This window comes from Lactuca serriola, chromosome 8 (genome assembly GCF_051521515.1).
Source record: "Lactuca serriola cultivar US96UC23 chromosome 8, Lser_US96UC23_V15, whole genome shotgun sequence".
NCBI lineage: Eukaryota > Viridiplantae > Streptophyta > Magnoliopsida > Asterales > Asteraceae > Lactuca > Lactuca serriola.
This window is the reverse complement of record NC_136415.1, coordinates 70,952,542-70,973,353: the sequence shown is the minus strand read 5'-3', so window position 1 is coordinate 70,973,353 and position 20,812 is coordinate 70,952,542. Positions and strand designations below refer to the sequence as shown.

At 39.7% G+C, this 20,812-nt stretch overlaps 1 protein-coding gene across 1 annotated transcript; it reads left to right on the top strand.

The window, feature by feature from the left end:
• Positions 1–6,451: 6,451 nt before the first annotated feature.
• Positions 6,452–19,180, top strand: LOC145067009 (putative serine/threonine-protein kinase PBL28; the record flags this gene model as incomplete). The annotated part of the gene is made up of 9 exons (XM_079014238.1): positions 6,452–6,469; positions 6,577–6,705; positions 7,342–7,479; positions 7,569–7,619; positions 7,740–7,829; positions 7,926–8,072; positions 8,226–8,336; positions 17,555–18,515; positions 18,648–19,180. Coding segments are annotated over 8 exons (1,644 nt in total), but the record flags the coding sequence as incomplete, so codon positions are not given.
• Positions 19,181–20,812: the final 1,632 nt, after the last annotated feature.

Here is a 20,812-nt window from a genome sequence, read left to right as displayed (position 1 = left end):
AAATTGTAATTTCTTTAAGGTTTTCAGGTCATACTTGGTTCGGGGTGTTACAACTCTCCCCCACTTGAACTAGACTTCATCCTCGAAGTCCGTAGCTGTAAATAGATAGGGGTAATGCTCCCGCATCTCCTCCTCCGGTTCCCAAGTCCATTCGGAGCCTTTTCGGTGCTGCCATTACACCTTTACCAATTTCACCTACTTGTTCCGAAGACCCTTTGTCTTCCTATCTAAAATGGCGACTGGCCTCTTGACATAGTTCAAGCCCTCATCCACCTGAATATCGTCCAATGAAATAACCGCGGACTCGTTAGATCCAAGCGATACGTGGAAGGTGTTGTAAATCTGGCTAAGCTCCTCTGGCAGATCCAAGCGATATGCCACCTTGCCTACTCGGACTGTGATCCTAAACAGACCTATGAATCGAGGCCCCATCTTGCCCCTCTTCCGAAACCTAATAATCCCCTTCTAGGGAGACGCCTTTAGCAATACAAAATCCCCCACCTGAAACTCGAGATTCGATCGCCGACGACCATAACTTTTCTGGCGGCTTTGTGCGACTCACAACCGGTCACACACCTACTGAATCAGTCTGGTAGTCTTGAGTACTACCTCTATGCTCCCCATGACCCAGTGTCCAACCTCATCCCAACACATCGGGGTCCTGCATCTCCGACCATATAACATCTCGAATGGAGCTCGATTAATACTAGCATGATAACTGTTATTGTACAAAAACTCCGCCAATGGGAGGTACGTGTCCCAACTACCTCTAAAATCCAACACGCAGGCCCAGAGCATCTCCTCCAGTGTCTGGTTCGTCCTCTCGCTCTGGCCATCAGTCTGGGGGTGATACGCCGTACTAAAATGTAGTTGAGTACTCAGTTCCTCATGGAACTTCTTCAAGAACCTGGATGTAAACCGGACATCCGTGTCAGTGACTACCGACACTGGCACCCCATGCCTAGCCACAACCTATCGTACATAAATATCTGACAACTTCTCCGTAGATATACCCTCGGAAATTAGAATGAAGTGGGCACTCTTTGTCAGTCCATCTACGATCACCCAAATGGCATCCACGCCCCTAGCCGTCCTTGGTAACTTCGTGATGAAGTCCATAGTGATCTCTTCCCACTTCCACATAGGAATGGGGTGTGGCTGAACCTTACCATGAGGCTGCTGATGCTCGGCCTTGACCTTCCTACAGGTCAAGCATCACTCCATAAACCAGACGATCTCCCGCTTCATGCAGGGCCACCAATAACTCAGCCTCAAGTCCCTATACTTTTTCGTAGCCCCTGGATGCATAGAGAACTTGGACTTGTGCGTCTCCTCTAATATCCTCTGCCTCACTCCTCCAGTCACCGGTACCCACACCTCGCCACACTGCGTCAAAAGGCCACGACTATCCTTAACAAACAAAGGGTACTGTCCTTAAATTTTCTCTACCTTCCAATTCTCTTTCTTCACCCCTCGACCTGGGCCTCTTTGATCATAACCAACAAAGGAGAAATCACCTTCATCCTCATACAAATGTTCCCAATTAGGGACCCTGCCGTCTTGCGGCTCAACGCATCGGCCACCACGTTGGCCTTCCCTGGATGGTATAGGATCTCACAATCATAATCCTTCAGCACATCCAACCACCTCCTCTGTCGCATGTTGAGGTTCTGTTGATCCATCAAATACCTCAAACTATTGTGATTGGTATCGATGGTGCATCGCAATCTATATAAATAGTGCCTCCAAATCTTGAGGGCAAACACCGCTGCCCTTAGCTCCAGGTCATGAGTAGGGTAAATCACCTCATGAGGCTTCAATTGTCTTAAGGCATAATCAATCACGTGCCTCTCTGCATCAGTACCACGCCTAACCCTAAAATCGACGCGTCACAGTACACCACCAAATCGTCAAACCCATTGGGTAATACTAGAATCGGAGCCTCACATAACCTCCATCTCAGGGTCTCAAAAAGCCATTTGCTGATCTGTAGCCCACTAAAAGGTCACATTCTTCTTAGTCAAGCGGGTCAATGGCACAAACGGCTGAACGTGTCATGGTGCAAAGAACTTGTAGAATTGTCAGAGTTGCCATCAAGTATAGTTGTTGTTATAGCAGGTTGGTGTTCGTTACTTAAAAGCTTTGGAGACATCTCAAACTATAAATGGTTGTGGCAAGTCTCAGTTCTGGGGTATACCAAACTTGGTGCACTTTGTGGTGACATCTTACTAAACTCCATGCTCTAGGTTTGGTTTTTCATTTTTCTTTCTTTATATATAAAAACCCCCAAAACATAAGAAGAATATAGGTGAATCATAATAAAATGTGTTTTGATATAACAAGAGATGATGATATTAATGGCCGAGATATGTTCCAACCTACACATGTGGGTATATCAATTGGTAATTATAATAAGCAACACTTATGAGACTTTAAGCTTCTAATTATTACAATTTTTGTATACTTAGAATTCTCAATATTGTTTTATTTTTAATAAAACTTTATTATTAATTTTCATTTTTAATTTCGTATACTTTTTCAAATTTTTTTTTGTTTCAAAAACTTAATTATCTTATTTGGCATATATCAATTTTAATTTACTTCAATTGTCGTGCTTGTCTTATTTTATAATTAATTTAACATTTCATTATACAATATAATTTTTTTCATTAATTTAAAAATAAAAATTGACTAATATATATTGAAAAATAATTTTACATATTTATTTGATTTAACAATTATAATTTTACATAAATAAAAAACATAAATCTCGAAATTAATAATCCATTTAAAATAATTGATTAATAGTTATAAGTTTTTACCATAAAAATTAAATTATTTTACGAAACCGTGGTTTCTACGAGTTATAACCCAATAATACAAATAAATAGACAAAGCTAAATAGTATCTAAGAAATGGCTAGGGCACTAAAACATTAAGCAACATGAAAAAATATCCAAAACAACTGAGTAATTATAGCATCATTTTATTGAACATCATTTGATATGGACATATCAACCTCAGGAGAGCAATTATAGCAATGAATTTTTGACCACCAATTGTCTTGAAATTTATGAGCATTAAAATGTAACGGCCCGGAATCTCAGGTATTATTAAATTATGTTTTTGGGGTGATTTAAGAGGGGACTCGGCGAGTTGGAGCCTAGACTCGCCGAGTAGGATCGCAGACTTGGTCGCGGGATCGCGACTGGACTCGACGAGTCCAGATATGGACTCGGCGAGTCGACGCTGTTTAGCAAAAACCCTAACCGTTCAGGTTTGGGTCGTATATAACGCATTATATGCCGTCATTGTTCGTCTTTTAGTCGATTGAGAAGAACCCTAAGCGGCTGTGAGCATCTAGAGCAAGATTGAAGGCCATTGGTGACTTGAAGAAGTTGTGGTGCAAGGAGGAGAAGAGTTTGGCTAAAGGAACTGCAAGGGATTCGAGTTCTGAGGTTTGGGGACACAGAGGGTGCGTTATTCAGGTAACATTCGGATCATTTCTGTTATTTTGATGTGTGCATGGATCTAGGGTTTATGGAACCCATTTGGTGATTAGATGGATTATTACCTTGTTACCCAAACGACTATAACCTTGTATTAGGACCTTTAGAGGTCCAGAAGGTCCCATGCTTGTGTATTCGGGACAAAACTTATCTCAGGAAGCAGTTTGTTCGACTGCATGGCATGGACTCGCCGAGTCCGATGAACAGACTCGGCGAGTAGCTTGGAGATTGACTGGAACTCATCGAGCTGTTCTTCAGACTCGACGAGTGGAGTCGGGGTGGCCCCGCGATTCTTCCACGAGGATCTCGTCGAGTCAAGGAGGATACTCGACGAGTAGATAGGGAATCTCAGAGAGTTGGAGGATGTCTAGACTCGCCGAGTCGCCATGGCACTCGCCGAGTCCGGTCGAGTTGACCGTTGACCGTTGACCAGAGTTGACCTAAGTCTGACTTCTTAGGGATAGTCACACTTAGAAGATATAAGTGTTAATGAGGGATATGTGATGTTATAGGGGGGGTTGTAGCTCGTCGGATTGTGCACGAGTGATTTCAGGATTTGCTAGCTTTCAGCATTCACGAGGTGAGTCTTCTCACTATACTGTACCCGCAAGGGTTTGACTGTGTGACCGGAAGGTCGGATATGATATGTGATATGTATGCTATATGTGGTAAGTTATTTGTTATATGTGCTATGTATGTTATGGGCCGGAAGGCGAATATATTATGGGCCGGAAGGCAATATGTTATGGGCCGGAAGGCGATATGTTGTGTGATGGACCGAAAGGTCGGCGTGGGTAGGACCGGAAGGTTTACCCAGCAGGGACGGAAGTCCCCTGAGACACATGGACCGGAAGGTCAGGGCCTGGAAAGGCGTATGTGCGTAAGTTGTATATTGGGGAACTCACTAAGCATTTATGCTTATAGTTGTTGTGCATGTATTTCAGGTACTAGCGAGGACCGTGGGAAGGCGCCGGCGTGATCGATACACACTGAAGAATGCTTTTATGATCTTGGGATTTTGATTATTTGTATTTGACAGAATACTTAAACTATTTATGCCTTGTTTTGAATGGAAATAAATATATTTTTAAAATGAAAAATTTGTTTGAAAATTTGCGTTGTTACATAAAATAGCAGGATAAGCACCAAAAATGCAACTATAATAATGAACTTTTGAAACTCCATTCAATTGAACACCAATTAAGTGGTTTGTGTTAGCCGTTTCATTGCGAAAACTGTTGTTGAGATTTTGCTAGCTTGTTGGATCCAGGTGAGTTTTCTTACTATACTACGTAGGACACTAGATGTTGATGTATGCTAGATTGTCTTTGTGACTTTTGCATGAAAGACTAAAGTGGTACCATAACACCTGTATGAAACACTATGGTTGTACCATCACACATGTATGAAAGACTATGGTGGTACTATATCACTTATATGAAAGACTATGGTGATACCATAACAGTTGTATGAAACACTTTGGTGAGATCGTAGCAGGAAGGACTACAATGGTACTATAGTAATGAAAATGAGTGTAAAACTATGATGGTATCATAACATTTACATGAGGATGTGGTATTTTTGGGAACTTACTAAGCTTTGTGCTTATTGGTTTAAGTTTAAAATGTTTCAGGTTGTTAAGACGACAATGGGAAGGACACGACTTGATTGCATTGCATCTACAAATATATTTTAGCAACTTCTGCACAATTTATGTTATTATCTTTATGAATCTTATTTGATTATGGTTTGGAACAAGTAGTTATTTATTTATCTTAATAATGAATTTGGAATGATTTCCTTTAAATTAAAATGAAAAATTTGGTTTGAAAGAGGCCGATGTGGTTGATTTGAAGTCGATGATTGGTGGGAGTATGATCTTTAACCGGAAAAGGCAAATGAAGGGGTGGGGGTTATTTATTTATAAGTACAATTACATTAAAAAAAGGAAAATGAAATTGGAAAAAAGAATAGTAATAATTTTAGATAAAATTTTTAATAAAATAAAACCATAAGGATCAAACCTGTAAGTTTTAGAAACTATAACAATCATATTCGTTAAAAAAATTTAACAAGGATTAAAATTGTTACATTTGATAAACCAATTGTGGAGATGTGATTAACCAATAAATCGCTTATATAATTTTGTTTAAAATAATCTAAGAAATAATATATACTTTTTAGTGAAATTAAATTAATTATTTCACGGTCTTTCATTTTCTTTCTCTTTCATTTTTTAAGGTGGATTAGGAAACAAATCTCCTTTTAATTAGTCTATAAACATGGTACACCAGGCCTGGCTTGTGAGGGTAGGCAATCTGGGCAACGGCCAGGGCCCAAATATAGTTAGGGCCCAATTTCGATTTATTTTATATAGATGTATAAGAAATATTTATTTTATAATGTTATTGGTAGTGTAGTTGAGTAATATTTGGCCGCTTAACAAATTCAATCAAAATGCTCCGTGTTCGATTCTTCTTATGTTCCACCTTTTAACATACCTTGAAAGATTCTTTACATTTAATATTCTCTCTTTTTTAAATGTACAATACCTGATATTTACATGTTTTTTTAGTTTTTGATGGATCCGTGTTCGACTCCTGTAGCTTGTGAAGTACATCATCTAACTCAATCTAGTAATAAATTAACAATGATATTAATACTAAAAAAATTTCAATATTCTATTTAAGTTTAATTATATACCCATTTTCTACTTTAGCCACGGCCCAAAATATCTTTGGGAATGCCGGGTACCCATACCACATTGGAACCCACTTGCACAAAATATAATCACGTCTCATCACCATATATATTGTCGGCGAAGGTTTTGGATGCTTAGGTTTCACAATCCAATTTCAACTTCTATCAATGGGATCCAGTAGAAAGCTTCAAGGGGAGATCGATCGAGTTCTAAAGAAAGTTCAGGAAGGTGTTGATGTTTTCGACAGCACTTGAACAAGGTATGCGTAATTGTTTTTAAATTTATTTGAATTATTGACGTTTCTGGTTTTTATGTAATCTGAATGCTGAAGGTTTCATGCCCGCATGTTCAAATCTCATATTTTAGGTTTACTATACTGACAATGCCTATGAGAAGGATAAGTTTGAGGCCGATTTGAAGAAGGAGATTAAGAAACTTCAAAGGTACAGGGACCAGATTAAGATATGGTTACAGTCTAGCGAGATCAAGGATAAGGTCATTCTTGTTCCCCTTTGTATTACTTTGTTATTGCACTTGACTCACGATGGACATTATCCTGATTACCCTGCCGTCTAGTCGCCTTATGAAACAAATTCTGCTCATCCACGGTGGAGAACCATCTAACATTTTAATTCCCTACCTTCTTTGTACTGTTGATGAAAGATTTCGTTAACAACATATGATATCTTTAAAGTACATGGGTGTGGTGCTTATGCGTTACATCATTAGACTAGCATCACTTACCAACTATCTAATATTTTTTGACAACTTGTTGTATGTTGGTTACCTTGACAAGTATATGTATATAAAAGATATGATGGGTTGACATTGTGTTCCTCACTAAGAGCATGGTTTTGAAGTAAAAATAAGTTGCTTGATGTGTTCATGCAAATGATGTTTTTTTGTTGCCATTGTCGATGATAAATAACTTTAGCTTCATCAGGGTTTATATGTGTTGTCTAATGCATTGACAGTGCATCAACATTTGTGCATGAGTAAAACATTAGATGTGTTGTAGTTTCATTCTTAATTTCTGATATTGTTGCCATTGTCTCAAATTTAATCTAGTTTTAGTTTCTATGCTAAAAATCAGATGTTTATTTCTTGTTTCCTCTACTTCCTTCTTTGTAGGTTAGTGCCTCTTATGAGCAGGTTCTGAAGGATGCTCGCAAGCTTATTGAGCGAGGAATGGAACGCTATAGGATTTGTGAAAAGGAGTCAAAGAGAAAAGCTTTCTCTAAGGAAGGTCTGGGAAAGCAGCCTAAAACGGTAGCTATTGCATCTCTTTTTGCATATTATACTGAAACTGGGAATATATAGAAATCACCTTTTGACATTGTAAACATGATCTTTTGTAGGCTCAAAATGATAAAGACAAGTCAGAGACTAGAGAGTGGTTGAACGATACGGTATGATACTATACTACTGATTTGAAGGCCTCTCTTTGTTTTATTGCTCGAGTGCTGGCTTTGATTCTTGCTTATAAATGATTAGGTGTTTGGATTTGATTTTGGTATATAAATGGTTAGGTGTCTGAGTTGGAATTTCAAATCGATAGCTTTGAGGCTAAGATGGAGGAGCTATTCGTAAAGAAAGGAAAAGCAAGACTTCCGAGACTGGTAATATGATGAATAATAATAGATTCAGTGTTTTAAATTTCACCTCATAATAGACACCATTTCTTTAAAATTTACTGGATACGTTTTGTTTCATAGACTCATTTAGGATCATCAATTGCTAGGCACAAGGCTCATATAATGAAGCTAGAGTTGATATTGAGGTTGCTAGATAATGATGAATTGAGTCCTGAGCAAGTCGACGACGATAAAGACTTCATTGATGACTATGTGGAACGAAATCAGGTTACAATTTGTTTTTCCCTTTCACATTCTCTCAATAGTTCCTTTGAGGTTCTTGATTCTTTGTCACCTTCTCAAAAACTTAAGATCAAGGAATTTTCAATTTTGTGATTTGGAAAAAGCATCTAAAACTACCACAAATCATGTTTACTACAGGAGGATTTTGATGAGTTTGGTGATGTTGATATACTATATACCACCTTATCTCTGGACAAAATAGAGGTGCTCGAAGATCTAGTTACCATTAGGCTACCTGGCCTCGTTAAGGTACATAATATTTGTTGTTGACAACGAATTAATATTTCATTTCATCATTTGGGAATTTTTTGCCCTCATATATCAGTTAGACAGTTACAATACAATTATCTTGTCATAACATCGGAGGAGGGGTCAACCGTTATTCCTTCCTTTTGTCAATAAAAGAGGCTAAAATGTTTGTGTCTTGCATTGAAATATATAAGACAAGGTGGAAAGCCTTAGACTATTTAGGGACATATTTACATAAAGCTACCTTGAGAAATACAAAGATAATGGTGGCTACCCTATAAAATACAATAATATAATAACAGACTAATACACCCTTTTAGTCGGAACATATAAGGATTTCTGATGTTGAGACTGGACTTGCAATCTTCAAATAGAATCCACGGTAGGCCTTTGGTAAATATGTCAACAATTTGAAATCTAGAAGGTACATGAAAAATGCAAACATCACCTCGAGCCACTTTTTCCCTGACAAAATGAATATCGATCTCGATGTGCTAGTTCTTTGATGTTGCACCGGATTAGTGGAAATATATATTGTGCTAATGTTGTCACAATATACAAGAGTGGCTTTATGGGGTTGGTGGTGCAATTTACACAACATATGCCACATTTGCAACCCCATTGTATTCAGCTTCGACACTAGCAAGACACAGATACCACATTTGCAACCCCATTGTATTCAGCTTCGACACTTGATCTTGATCGTGAAATTGTGGGTTGCCTTTTGAAAGAACATGAAAGTAAATTATTACCCATGAATATACAATAGACGGATGTCGATTTGCGGGTGTCTGGGCATCCCACCTAGTTAGTTAGCATCAGTATGGGATAGAAGAGAAGTAGTAAAAGTCAGTGCAAGTAACAAATCGTGAGTCCGTGATCAATGGTCCCGTTAATGTAACATTGTATGCGTTTTAGGGTTGTAAAATGGGTGGTGCTTGGAGCATACATGTGCATGCAAACTTGTTGGACAACGTATCTTATGTCAAGTCGCGTAAAAGTTAAGTATTGTTGTGCCCCAACAAGCTGTCGATAGTAGGGATTTGATAGTTTTTTTGGGCAAGGGAGAAATAGAAACAGAGGAGTGGAGGCTAAGTGGAGGGTTGTTGTTGGATAGACGAGTCATACTGTAACATTCCAAAATTGAAGGCCAAAAATTTCATCTTTTTTTAAATAAGTTATTATAAAACCAACAGTATAATAAAACATCTATAACATCATGTCATGTCAAAGCCAAAGTAGAAATAATCAAAACACGTTATCATAAACAATATCAGAGTGTAATCCCAAAGATCTCATGTGCGGAAAACCATAGTGTGATGCGCTGCGATCGAGCCGACTCCTTTTCTTTGAAAACGAAGTACCTGAAACCAAAACTGAAAACCGTAAGCATGAAGTTTAGTGAGTTCCCAAAATACCACATACCATACATATCAACATACTGCCTAGCATATCTAGGTGCTGGCTTACCATTTCGGTCTCTTTCAACCGGATACTGTCTAACATATAAACACATACTCGCATACCATCATACATAACCATGAACCATACATATCTCGTAATTAGTAAAGATGCTATGTGCCAAACATAGTCTTGTCATTATGCCACGGGCCGCCACGTGGTCTTTTTTGCCAAGCTGGGGGCCACCCCCTTGGTCTCACAGACAAGTGCCAGGAGCCATCTCCTGGTTTTCCATGCAAGTATCACAAAGACAACTGACATACATACTACTCTACTTAGTTAATCAGCATATAGTGTGTCAGGAACCACTTCCCGGTCTTTCATACATAATAGCATACAGTGTGCCAGGAGCCACCTCCTGGTCTTTTATACATATTGCCTAGTGCTAACCCCCGAGTCTTCCTACCATACATAATAACATATTGTGTGCCAGGAGCCGCCTCCTGGTCTTTCATGAATAATGCCTAGGGCTAACCTCTGGGTCTTCCTATCATACATAAACTAAATGGGCTAACATTGGTGCCTTAGACCCATACAAACAGTGAGGAGACTCATCTCACACTGCTGAAGTCCCGCGGATAAAGTTGTGGTTGCTGGCTGACAGATTCCCGAATCCGTCAACATCAAAATAACACCTAATTAATAATTGGGTTCTAACACATAATCATAAGTCCATGTTAGGGCAAAAGAATACTTTACCCCTATCTTGGCTTGATTTAAGCCCAAGGCCCAATCCAAAAGCCCAAAAGTCAACTATGAGTCAAAGCCCAACACATGGCCCGATTTTCCAAATTGGGCCCAAACCTTTATAAGGTCTTACCATAAGGCCCAACCATTTAGTCCAGTCCAACATTCTAATGGCCCAATACCACATAATCATAAAGGCCCAAACTATGGCCCATTTATGACCTAATTTCCAAATTGGTTTAACTCCTCATATGAGCCTTACCTTAAAGCCCATTAATTATACTAGTCCATTTGCTTGATCTTGGATGGCCCATTAATAACCCAATCATCAAGGCCCAATAGAAAGACCCAATAATAAACCCAAGTGAAATTAGGATTTCTCATAAAATGATGATTAAGGCTAAGTGTTTCTCACTTAACCCATTAAGGACATAATTCATTAAGTCCATCATTCTTCTAATTAAATCATATGGTGTGATTGGGCTTAATACACGATAAGTCCAAAGCCCATAAATCTACTATTAGGGTTTTCTAAACCCTAATTAGGGTTTCCAACCCCATCTTCGCCCAATAGGCCCAATAGCTAGGTCTTTTGATCAATTAGGGTTCATTAGGCTCATTAGTCACATGTTTGGGCTTTTAGGTCAATTAGGGTTTTATTGGGCCCATTAGGTATTCATTCGGCCCACTAAGGTTTATTAGGCCCATTAAGGTTTATTAGGCCCATGTCCAAACATCCAAACGAGTCACAATCTAAACAAAGCACACTGCCACCCGACACGGCGGCCAGTGGAGACGATCCAACTGTCGAATCGCTGACTTAACCATAACTAAACCACTTGGGAAATCCGAAATCCAACCCTTGGATTTCCATATCCTCACTACTGTACCCGAGCTGGTGGGTACTACTGCTTCTCCCGCGTCCAAACAACACGCTCATGCTATCTACTAACCTGACGAATGCTACGGCTACATCCACATACTTACAACTTCCTAATAACCTGGCTGCTAGTGAATGCTACGGCTACCCCTGCAGACTTACAACACTACTACTATCTGATTGATAGTGAATGCTACGACTATCCCCGCAGACTTACAACACTCTACTACTATCTGACTGCTAATGAGTGCTACGGCTACCCCCGTAGACTTACAAGACTCTACTACTATCTGAATGCTGAGCAGGACTCCACACTCCTTCCCAATCTCCCTGTAACACGTGCCTGCTTCCTTTTTCCGAGTTGCCTATCCAAACCAATCTCCTGCTCTCGAGTGACCCCGACTACTCCATCAACCGTATGAACAGCAGCTGGCTGTCCCTGGAACTTAGCGGTCCCTGAAACCTCATTAATTACCCAGTCATGTAAGGGTCTCTCCTGGAGACAGGGTGCCCCACTCACTCCTGACTCCTGATGGAATAAGCCAGAAATGGAATCCCCCTCTCTGATGGATCCCCGAACTCCATAAGAATCGGGCTCTAGACGAGCCCCAAACTGTCCTGATACTATCCCGGCCCTAAAGGCCTCAAGATGACCGTCCATAAGCTCCACGATGGCCTCTCTAACCGAACCAAAAATCACTGGAGTCTGATCAATGATGTTGCGCACAATCTATGCGGAAATGAAATCCCTCATCTGATCATCAAGTTGCCCGACTCTAGAACCTGAGTCAGATCCCTCCCTGGTACCTGAACTGCTAACTGGTATCGCACGCAATGTCACCATGCTGCAAACATAACACATTACTGATCAATATACACACCGCTGCTGAGGGATCTCTCACACACTCTACAAGTTGCCTGATCTTGTCTCAGCCCCTCTTGATTCAAGTACGGATCCTCTGCTTTCAGTAGTACGGGCCCATACTACCTTCCACATATATTCGTACTTTCTTCAAAAATTACCTCAACTCCACCAAGTCACTCTCCTGCTACTGATCTCTGCTACTACCTTCCTAGGCTTGCCCTAGGGAACCTCAGACTCCACCCAAACCAGTCCTTAGCTGCTGAAGGCCTCCTTGTAATGCCAATTAGCCACCACCTGAATACCATCACATGCAATGAGTCTCGGATAATCCTTCGAGTAAAAGACTCGTCCCTACAACGGTTAGACTCAGACGAGAGCTGCACAATAGGGTCAAATCCGACACTCTGAGATTATTCAACCCTGACCACATGTGACGTGACGTATTCACCTAATGACTAACTCCCATCACTCAGAGTCCCACAAAGCACAAAACAAGCAGCATTCGGATAAAGGAAACATACTCATGCAAAACTATTCTCATAACAAGAAACTATACTAGCATACAATGCTAAGCTCATACTATCAGACATAACCTACACAGGCTATTCTACTACTGTCTACTCAATACTAGCATGCAATTCTCATCAAGCTGAAACACATAAAGCAGGCACATAAGACATCCTCCTAGATCCTTAGTCCTATACTAGCATGCTGTTTTACTGAAACTGAACTGATCTGAAACTGAAACTGAAACTGAAACTGGTAACATAACTTGTATGGGTAATTTGGGAATACTTACTTGAGCTCGGTTGATTGCACGCATCACACACCTTGTTCTTTTCAAAGTTCTTTTCTCTTTTCAAACTTCTTTTATAAAATGATTTTACTTTTGAAAATTTTCATACAAAGTCCTTAGTTTGAGTTCAGACACATCCGAGAGTGCCCGAATCCCTCAAACCAAGGCTCTGATACCAAATTGTAACATCCCAAAAATACAGGTCAAAAATTTCATTTTAATTATGTTATTACATAAAACCATCAGTATAAAAACATTGATAATAACGTCTCATGTCAAAACCCAAGTGTCAGTAATCAGAAACATAATATCATAAAACCATATCAGAGCGTAAATCCCAAGGATCTTGTGTGCAGAAAACATAGTGTGATGCGCTATGATCGAGTCGACTCCTTTCCTTTGAAAACGAAGTACCTGAAACCAAAACTGAAAACCGTAAGCACAAAGCTTAGTGAGTTCCCCCATCATACCACATACCATACAATCACAAAGCATACATACTGTCGGGCAGTTCTGGGGTGCCTGACCTACCCGGTACGGCCATTCTGGGGTGCCGACCTACCCGTGTCAAGCCATTCTGGGGTGCGGACCTACCCATGTCAAGCCATTCTGGGGTGCTGACCTATCTGTCGGTCCTAACAACCGACCCTCGGGGACTATTTCACCCCCTACTGCTATTATCACATATATCATAACATAAACATACTATCAGACATATCTGGGGTGTCCGAACTACCCTTCGGTCCTAGCAACCGAACTTGGGGACTATTCCCCTCCTACTACCACTATCACATATAACATATCATGCCAGCATACAAACATATCATCACATATTGTCAGACATATCTGGGGTGCCTGACCTATCCTCCGGTCCTAACAACCGAACTCTATTACTATCACATATAACATATCATGCCAGCATATAACATATCAGGTAGTAGCAAACCTAGATGATATCACAAAGACAATCATCTAACATACAACTCCTACTGGTGGACCGACATTGTGGCCGTAGACCCACCGCTACTGGAAGGTACCTCACCTGCACTGCTGAAGTTCTTGCTGATACCTTTCTGACCGCTATCTGACAACTCCCGCACTGCTACTCCAATGACTCCCCGATCTACTAATACCAAATATAACACTTAGTCCCAAACTGCCCTTCAACAGTCAACTAAGTCAACTCTGGTCAAAGTCAAAGTCCTGGCCAAAGTCAACCTTCCAGGTTGACCCTACTCGCCGAGTTCATACGCTCAGGATCTTTTCCTTCGCGACTCGACTCGCTGAGTCATCCCCTGACTCGCCGAGTCTACCGATTTCCGAGTCCTGACCTGTGCAACTCACTGAGTCTCCACTCAACTCACTGATTCGAGTCTTAACTCGAAGGGTTTGGGGTTTCCCGACTTGACTCGCCGAGTCCAAGAACAGACTCGCCGAGTCCAAGGTAATCTTCAACAGACTCGCCGAGATGTTCTTCCAACTCGCCGAGTTCATGCTCATGTTCATACAACTCATCGAGTACACCCATGTGACTCGCCGAGTCTCTTTAGTTCTTAATCCATACAATGGTTTTTCGAGCCATGCAGGGGCTCAAATCCATAGATCCATTCTTCTAGAGCCTAACCCCCACGTAAAGTGGCAAACTTTACGGATAACCAAGGAGTTATCAGCTTAGAACACTCTAGGGCTAGGGTTTGTAACAAAGGGGCTTCACCAACAACTTATTGGCCTAAACTTTATGACTCTCTGGGTTATTACCAAACTATATTTGAGGTAGCAACCTCAGATCTACTCCAAACTCGAAATAGATCTCATCCATACTCCAAAATGCCCAAAACTCAAACATAAGATAGATCTAGATGCACATAAGCCCAAACAACAGACTATTACCTCAAATGAAAGCCCCAACTAAAGTAAATCCCGGATCTACACCACTCCTTTGCAGCAAAGCCCTTGATCTTCAAGCCCTCTCCAAGACTCTCTCCTCCAAGGCTCTATTCTCTCACATAATGAAGGCTCACTCAATTCTAAGATTTTTGGAACTCAAAAGGGGAGTAAAGAGGCTGAGGGTGGGTTATAATGTGCTTTATATAGGGCACAACCTCTGGGATTAGGGTTTTTCTCGCCCAGACTCGCTGAGTCCACTCGCTGATTCCATAAATCTCTACAATATAAATCCAGAATTTACATTTTATCCTTGCTTCCAAATTCCTTTCATATTGAGTCCTAATTGTTACCAAGCAGTCGCTGTCTTCAATATTACTTACAAATCAAGTTCGGATTTTACACTTTGATCCCCCCTTCTAAAATTATGACAGTTAACTCCTCGAGACCCACACCTTGCTATATAATTATTAATTTTAGGGCTACTATTAATTCATTAATTTGTCTATTTATTTATTAAATAAACGGGGTGTTACACATACAACAAGTTTGCATGGTACGTGATAGTTGGGTAGAAGTGGTAGGTGTGTTGGAGTGTAGAGGTTATGGGGAAGGATGAGTACAACGACTATATACGAAGTGTAGTGGGGGAAGGGGTGGAGGAGTAGGGAGAGATGGCGTTGGTGAAGAAATGGGTGAGGCCGATGATGATGTACCTGCAGTGGTACTTGGTACTTGGGGAGGTGAGTTCGGTGGTGGTGCTAGCAATAGTAGTATGCCAACGGATAAGGTGAGGAGTGTTATCTGTGAAAATAGAGTAATTGGGTGGAGATGGAATGGTGTTAGTTAATAATTCTGACTTGGTCTTTTGTTTGACCAAAAGTTAGTGGAGAATAAATGGTATTTGTTTACCAAGTCTTTAGGAGAAAGTAGACCTAGTTCTGTTTTATTTTCAGTAGCTTTAGGACTATGTTTTGCACAGGTAGTTTGGATGCAAGCAGTACGGGTGCATTCGACGATGCATATATAGGTGATTGTGTCCGAGTAGTAGTAGGGTAAGGGCAAGGAAGGGTTTGTGGAGGTGGCCACTAGAATTACCCATAAGGAGCAACCCACAGTTGTGGTGAGGGAGATAATGAGTGTTGTCTATTCCATGGTGAATGTGGTTGTTGCGAGCCACGACCACTGTCATATTGTCCACCGCCTCGTTTTTCTCGATCGCGGCCTCTATTTCCTCGACTGTGGCCATGCCTACGATTTGTTTGAAAATTAGATGAGTGGTAAGAGGGCCTAAAGGATTGAGTGTGAGCAGTGAGTGCGGAGGAGTTCGCAACAGCCGCTTTGGTTGCATTATTTTTCTGGAAGAGGCTTTGTTTGTTGTATCATCGTAACAATGCCTTCGTATGCTTTTGTGAGACCTGCAATCAATTGTAAAACAAGGTGTTGGTTTGAAACAGGTGAACCAACATTAGATAATTGATCAGATAGCATCTTCAAGGCTTTGCAGTAGGCCGAACAATTTGGAAAATTGGAAAGCTTTGTTGTAACAGTTTGTGTTCAAGGTAGAGAGCACATTCATTTTGATTGTCTTGAAAAATGCTTTCAAGAGCTTTCTATGCATGGGTAGCCAAGGAATTTGGTTTGAGAATCGTGTGAAGGAGATTGTTTGAAATAGTGCTGTGTAAATCCACTGTAGAACTATGGCATCAAGACGCTGTCACAGTTCTATCGATGGGTTTGGGTGCATCTTTTCCGCCGGCTGCAACAGGAGTAGGAGAGTTGGTCATGGGTTGAAGGAGATCGAGAACTTGGAAGGCACAATATTATATTTTAAATAATTCTACCCAAGAAGTATATTAGCCACTCTCCATCTCCAAGGTAAGGGGTATAAAGTTTCTGATTTTAGTGGTCATTAGATCTGGATGAAGTTTTTTTTGCCATTGGAGAAAAGGAGAGAATCGCCGGTCGGGGGGGGGGGGGGGGGGAGAGAGAGAGAGAGAGAGAGATGTCTTGCATTGAATCAGATCCAAACATATATAATCAATACTAGGGGTGGCAAATCGGGCCATCATGTCGTGTTTTGTCTGACACGACACAATAAAGTTTTATGTAACACGACACGATCTTGGGTTTTTTTTAACTAACACGAAAACAAACCGATTAAAAAACGAAAAACACACACGACACGACAAATATAACATGAAATAACAATTAATGTATTTAATTAATATGTATTCATGCATAACACGACAAACACGACAAAAAATGTTAAATTGTGTCAATTTCGTGTCAAATTTTGAACATGAACACGACACGAACATGAATTCGAATTTCAGTTTCGTCTCAATTTCGTTTCGTGTCGTGTATTTTTGTCGTGCCATGTCATCAATTGCCATCCCTAATCAATACGAGGTGGAAAGCCCTAGAATATTTAGGAACATATTTTCACAAAGCTACCTTGACAAATACAAAGTTAATGTCTGCTATCCTATAAAATACAATAATATAATAACAAACTAATAGTCATCATATTTTGTTAAATAACAATGTACTGTCATGTTTGTATCAATTTAGGCAATGTGCTATGCTTTTCAAGTAAAGGATTCTTACTTGATAATCATTCACACTATACATCCATTATGCAGGAAGACCTTGTTGATACAAGTTTAAATCCTATTGAAGACCCCATTATACTTCGAGATTTGTCGCAGTTGAAGATTCCTCTACGAAATTTAGTTATGGAAACCAACAACTTCAATGAAGAATATATCATCGCGAAGGGTGGATTTGGGATGGTGTATAAAGCCAAAAATGAACATGGCACAATTGCAGTAAAGAAGTTGGATCCGAGGTCTTATCAAGGAGGCCATGAATTCATGATGGAGATTGCATTGCTTTCGGCTTATACACATAACAACCTTGTATCTCTTGTTGGATTTTGCGACGAAGGTGGCGAGAAAATCCTTGTTTATAAGTATGAAAGTAATGGGAGTCTTGACCAACATTTACATAAGAAGGATCTAACCTGGATCCAACGTCTTCGAATTTGCTTAGATGTTGCCCAAGGGTTAAAGTACCTCCATGATGATATTGGAAAGGAACATAGGATTATCCATCGTGACATGAAGAGTGCAAACATCCTATTGGATGAGAATTTCAGAGCTAAGATTTCGGATTTTGGGTTGTCCAAAATAGCTCTTGCAAATGTGCCATGTACGGTTCTTATCTCTAAAGTATGTGGCACGCCGGGATATGTTGATCCAGAGTACTATAAACATGGCATTCTCACACAAAAATCCGATGTTTACTCTTTTGGAGTAGTGATGTTTGAAGTCTTGTGTGGAAAGCTAGTGGGTGTTTCAAAGCATCTTGATGAGCCTTTTTCAGGGGAATTACCCCAAAATCATTATGAAAAAGGAACATTAGATGAGATCATTGATTCCGATCTACGAAATCAGATGAACCCGGCTTCCTTGAGTACGTTTTCAGCCATTGCACATCAATGCTTGAAGTGTCCCGGAAAAGAACGCCCAAGAATGAATGTGGTCGTTAAAGAACTAGAGAAAGCTTTGGTTTACCAACAACTATTTGTTTCCCTGGAATAAGGTAAGCTTTATTACCTTTTGTCTTTCATAACGCTTATTTATTGTCAACATCAAATCAAATTTTGTATCCATCATTTTTCACATCAGAATACAAAATTCTGTAATCTTTATTTCTGTTGACTTGTTTTTATAGGCATCAATTAAAGATCGGATGGTATGTGTTTGTAGAGGGTCGGTAAGCAATCGTATGGGGGAAACTACTTTTGCTCTCTGTTTTCACCTGTGTGCTCATGTGGAGTGGGGTATAGTCCGCTGCTACATGCCTTCATATTTTGGCTTGCTAATTAATGCTATTGCATGGGTGGAAATTGAAGACAAATGATAGGATACAGCCACGTGGTTATCTCGGTCTTTTTGCAATGCTTGCCCAGACAGCCATGAACATCTTATGTTGGACAAGTCATGTGGATATTTGTCCACCCCGAGGGGAAGATGGAGGCCAAGATTGGTATGATGCGGGATCTACGAAGAACATGGACTTACATTTTTGGTCCCTGTAATTTTCAATTTTCATAAATTACACTTCTGGCCTGGTCCTCGTAGTATAAATTTTTGGCCCCTGTAATTTTCAATTTTCATAAATACACTTCTGGTCCTCGTAGTATAAATTTGCAGAACTACACTTTTGGTCTAAGAAATAAGCAAATAACACTTTTGGTTCCTATAGTTTTAATTTTTCCATAATTACATTTTGGGTCCTTGAAGTTTTAGTTTACATGAATTGCATTTCTGGTCTTTGAAGTTTTAATTTTCTGAAATTACTCTTTTGGTCCAGTGTAGTTTTTAATATTGCCCATATAGTTTGCAATGTTTTGCACCTTTAGGTCCAGGTTGTTATTTATTTATTATTATTTTTACAAATTAAATTACAGTTTGGATCCTTATGGCTTCTATAATTACTTATTATTTGTTTTCATAAATACGTGATCTCTCTTAAATTACACAAGTAATCTTGCATGTAAAAGGCTCCATAACTCAACATAAAACCCTTAAAGTGGCCTCTTTGAATAATATGGACAACCTCCTATAGTTAATCTGAAAAAAAAAATAAAAAAATTGACTGGTTGAACCAAAAAACAAACTATGTTGGGTTTTTATGAAAACTAGTTTTAAAAACTAATTAAGTTAAAAAAAACAAATATACATATACCCGTATTTTTTGATATAAAATGTTGCTTGAAGAAGAATCACTATTTGTATCATTTAACACAATTCTTTTATGAGGAAAATGATGTTAATGTTGATGATCTTAAAAATATAGTTTAGGTTATTCACTTATTTGACAAATTAGCATAAATAATGAAATAATGAAATGACAAAACTGCAAATTTGGTCCTTGTGGTTTTCAAAAACCTTTGGATGGGGTCCAAAAAGTTTCCAGCTTGCATGGAAGGTCCAAAATCAAGGTTTTTCTGGGTTTTTGGTCCAAAAAAATTTAAAAAGACGATTATGCCCTTTTATTTTCTTTTTTGTATTTTTTATAATTATTCTAATGTTATTTTAATTAAAAAAAAAGAAAAAAGAAAAAAAAAAGTATCCCCACCCCTCTCTCTCTCTTTCTCTCTCTCTCTCTCTCTCTCTCTCTCTCTCTCTCTCTCTCTCTCTCTCTCTCTCTTCGTCTTCTCAAAAATCTCATGGAATTCATCTCTGATAACCCCAAATTGATGAACAAAACCCAAAATCAAGTAATAGAAAGAAATTGAAACCCAAACACAAAGACACACACATTTTAGCGCAAAGCACCTACATTGATTGGAAACAATCTCATCACAGTGAGTCTCTTGTCTCGATCGGACGAAGCAAACAAGAGGGGGAAGGCAATCACCTTCAAATTAGAGTGGTGGCTGGACAGAGAGGGTCGACGGAAGCAGCATTCGGAGGTGGCGATGGTTCACAACAGTGGCGACAACGAGGTGGAGGTCGGTGACGGGTGGCAAGCGATAGCAGCTCCACTGCCTCATTCCCTTTGCGTCTGGCAACAACAATCGAGATGGAAGAAGAATGGGGAAAAACATAACAAACACAGCAACAACAAATTTCTTGGAGTCTAATTCTGAAACTCACAAGAACATATATACACACAGATTTCTTGATTTCTTATAAAATTCGGACCTCCGATTTTACTCTGTAACTCAACTAAATCAAGACCTTCATCCATGTTCAAAAACCATTACAAAACTGCAACTAAATCAAGACCAAGACCCATAAATTCCATGAAATCAAACCCAATGAACTTAAATCACCACATCCAACCCTTGACCTTCAACATCGAATCAATAAATCAAAGTTATCCACCCA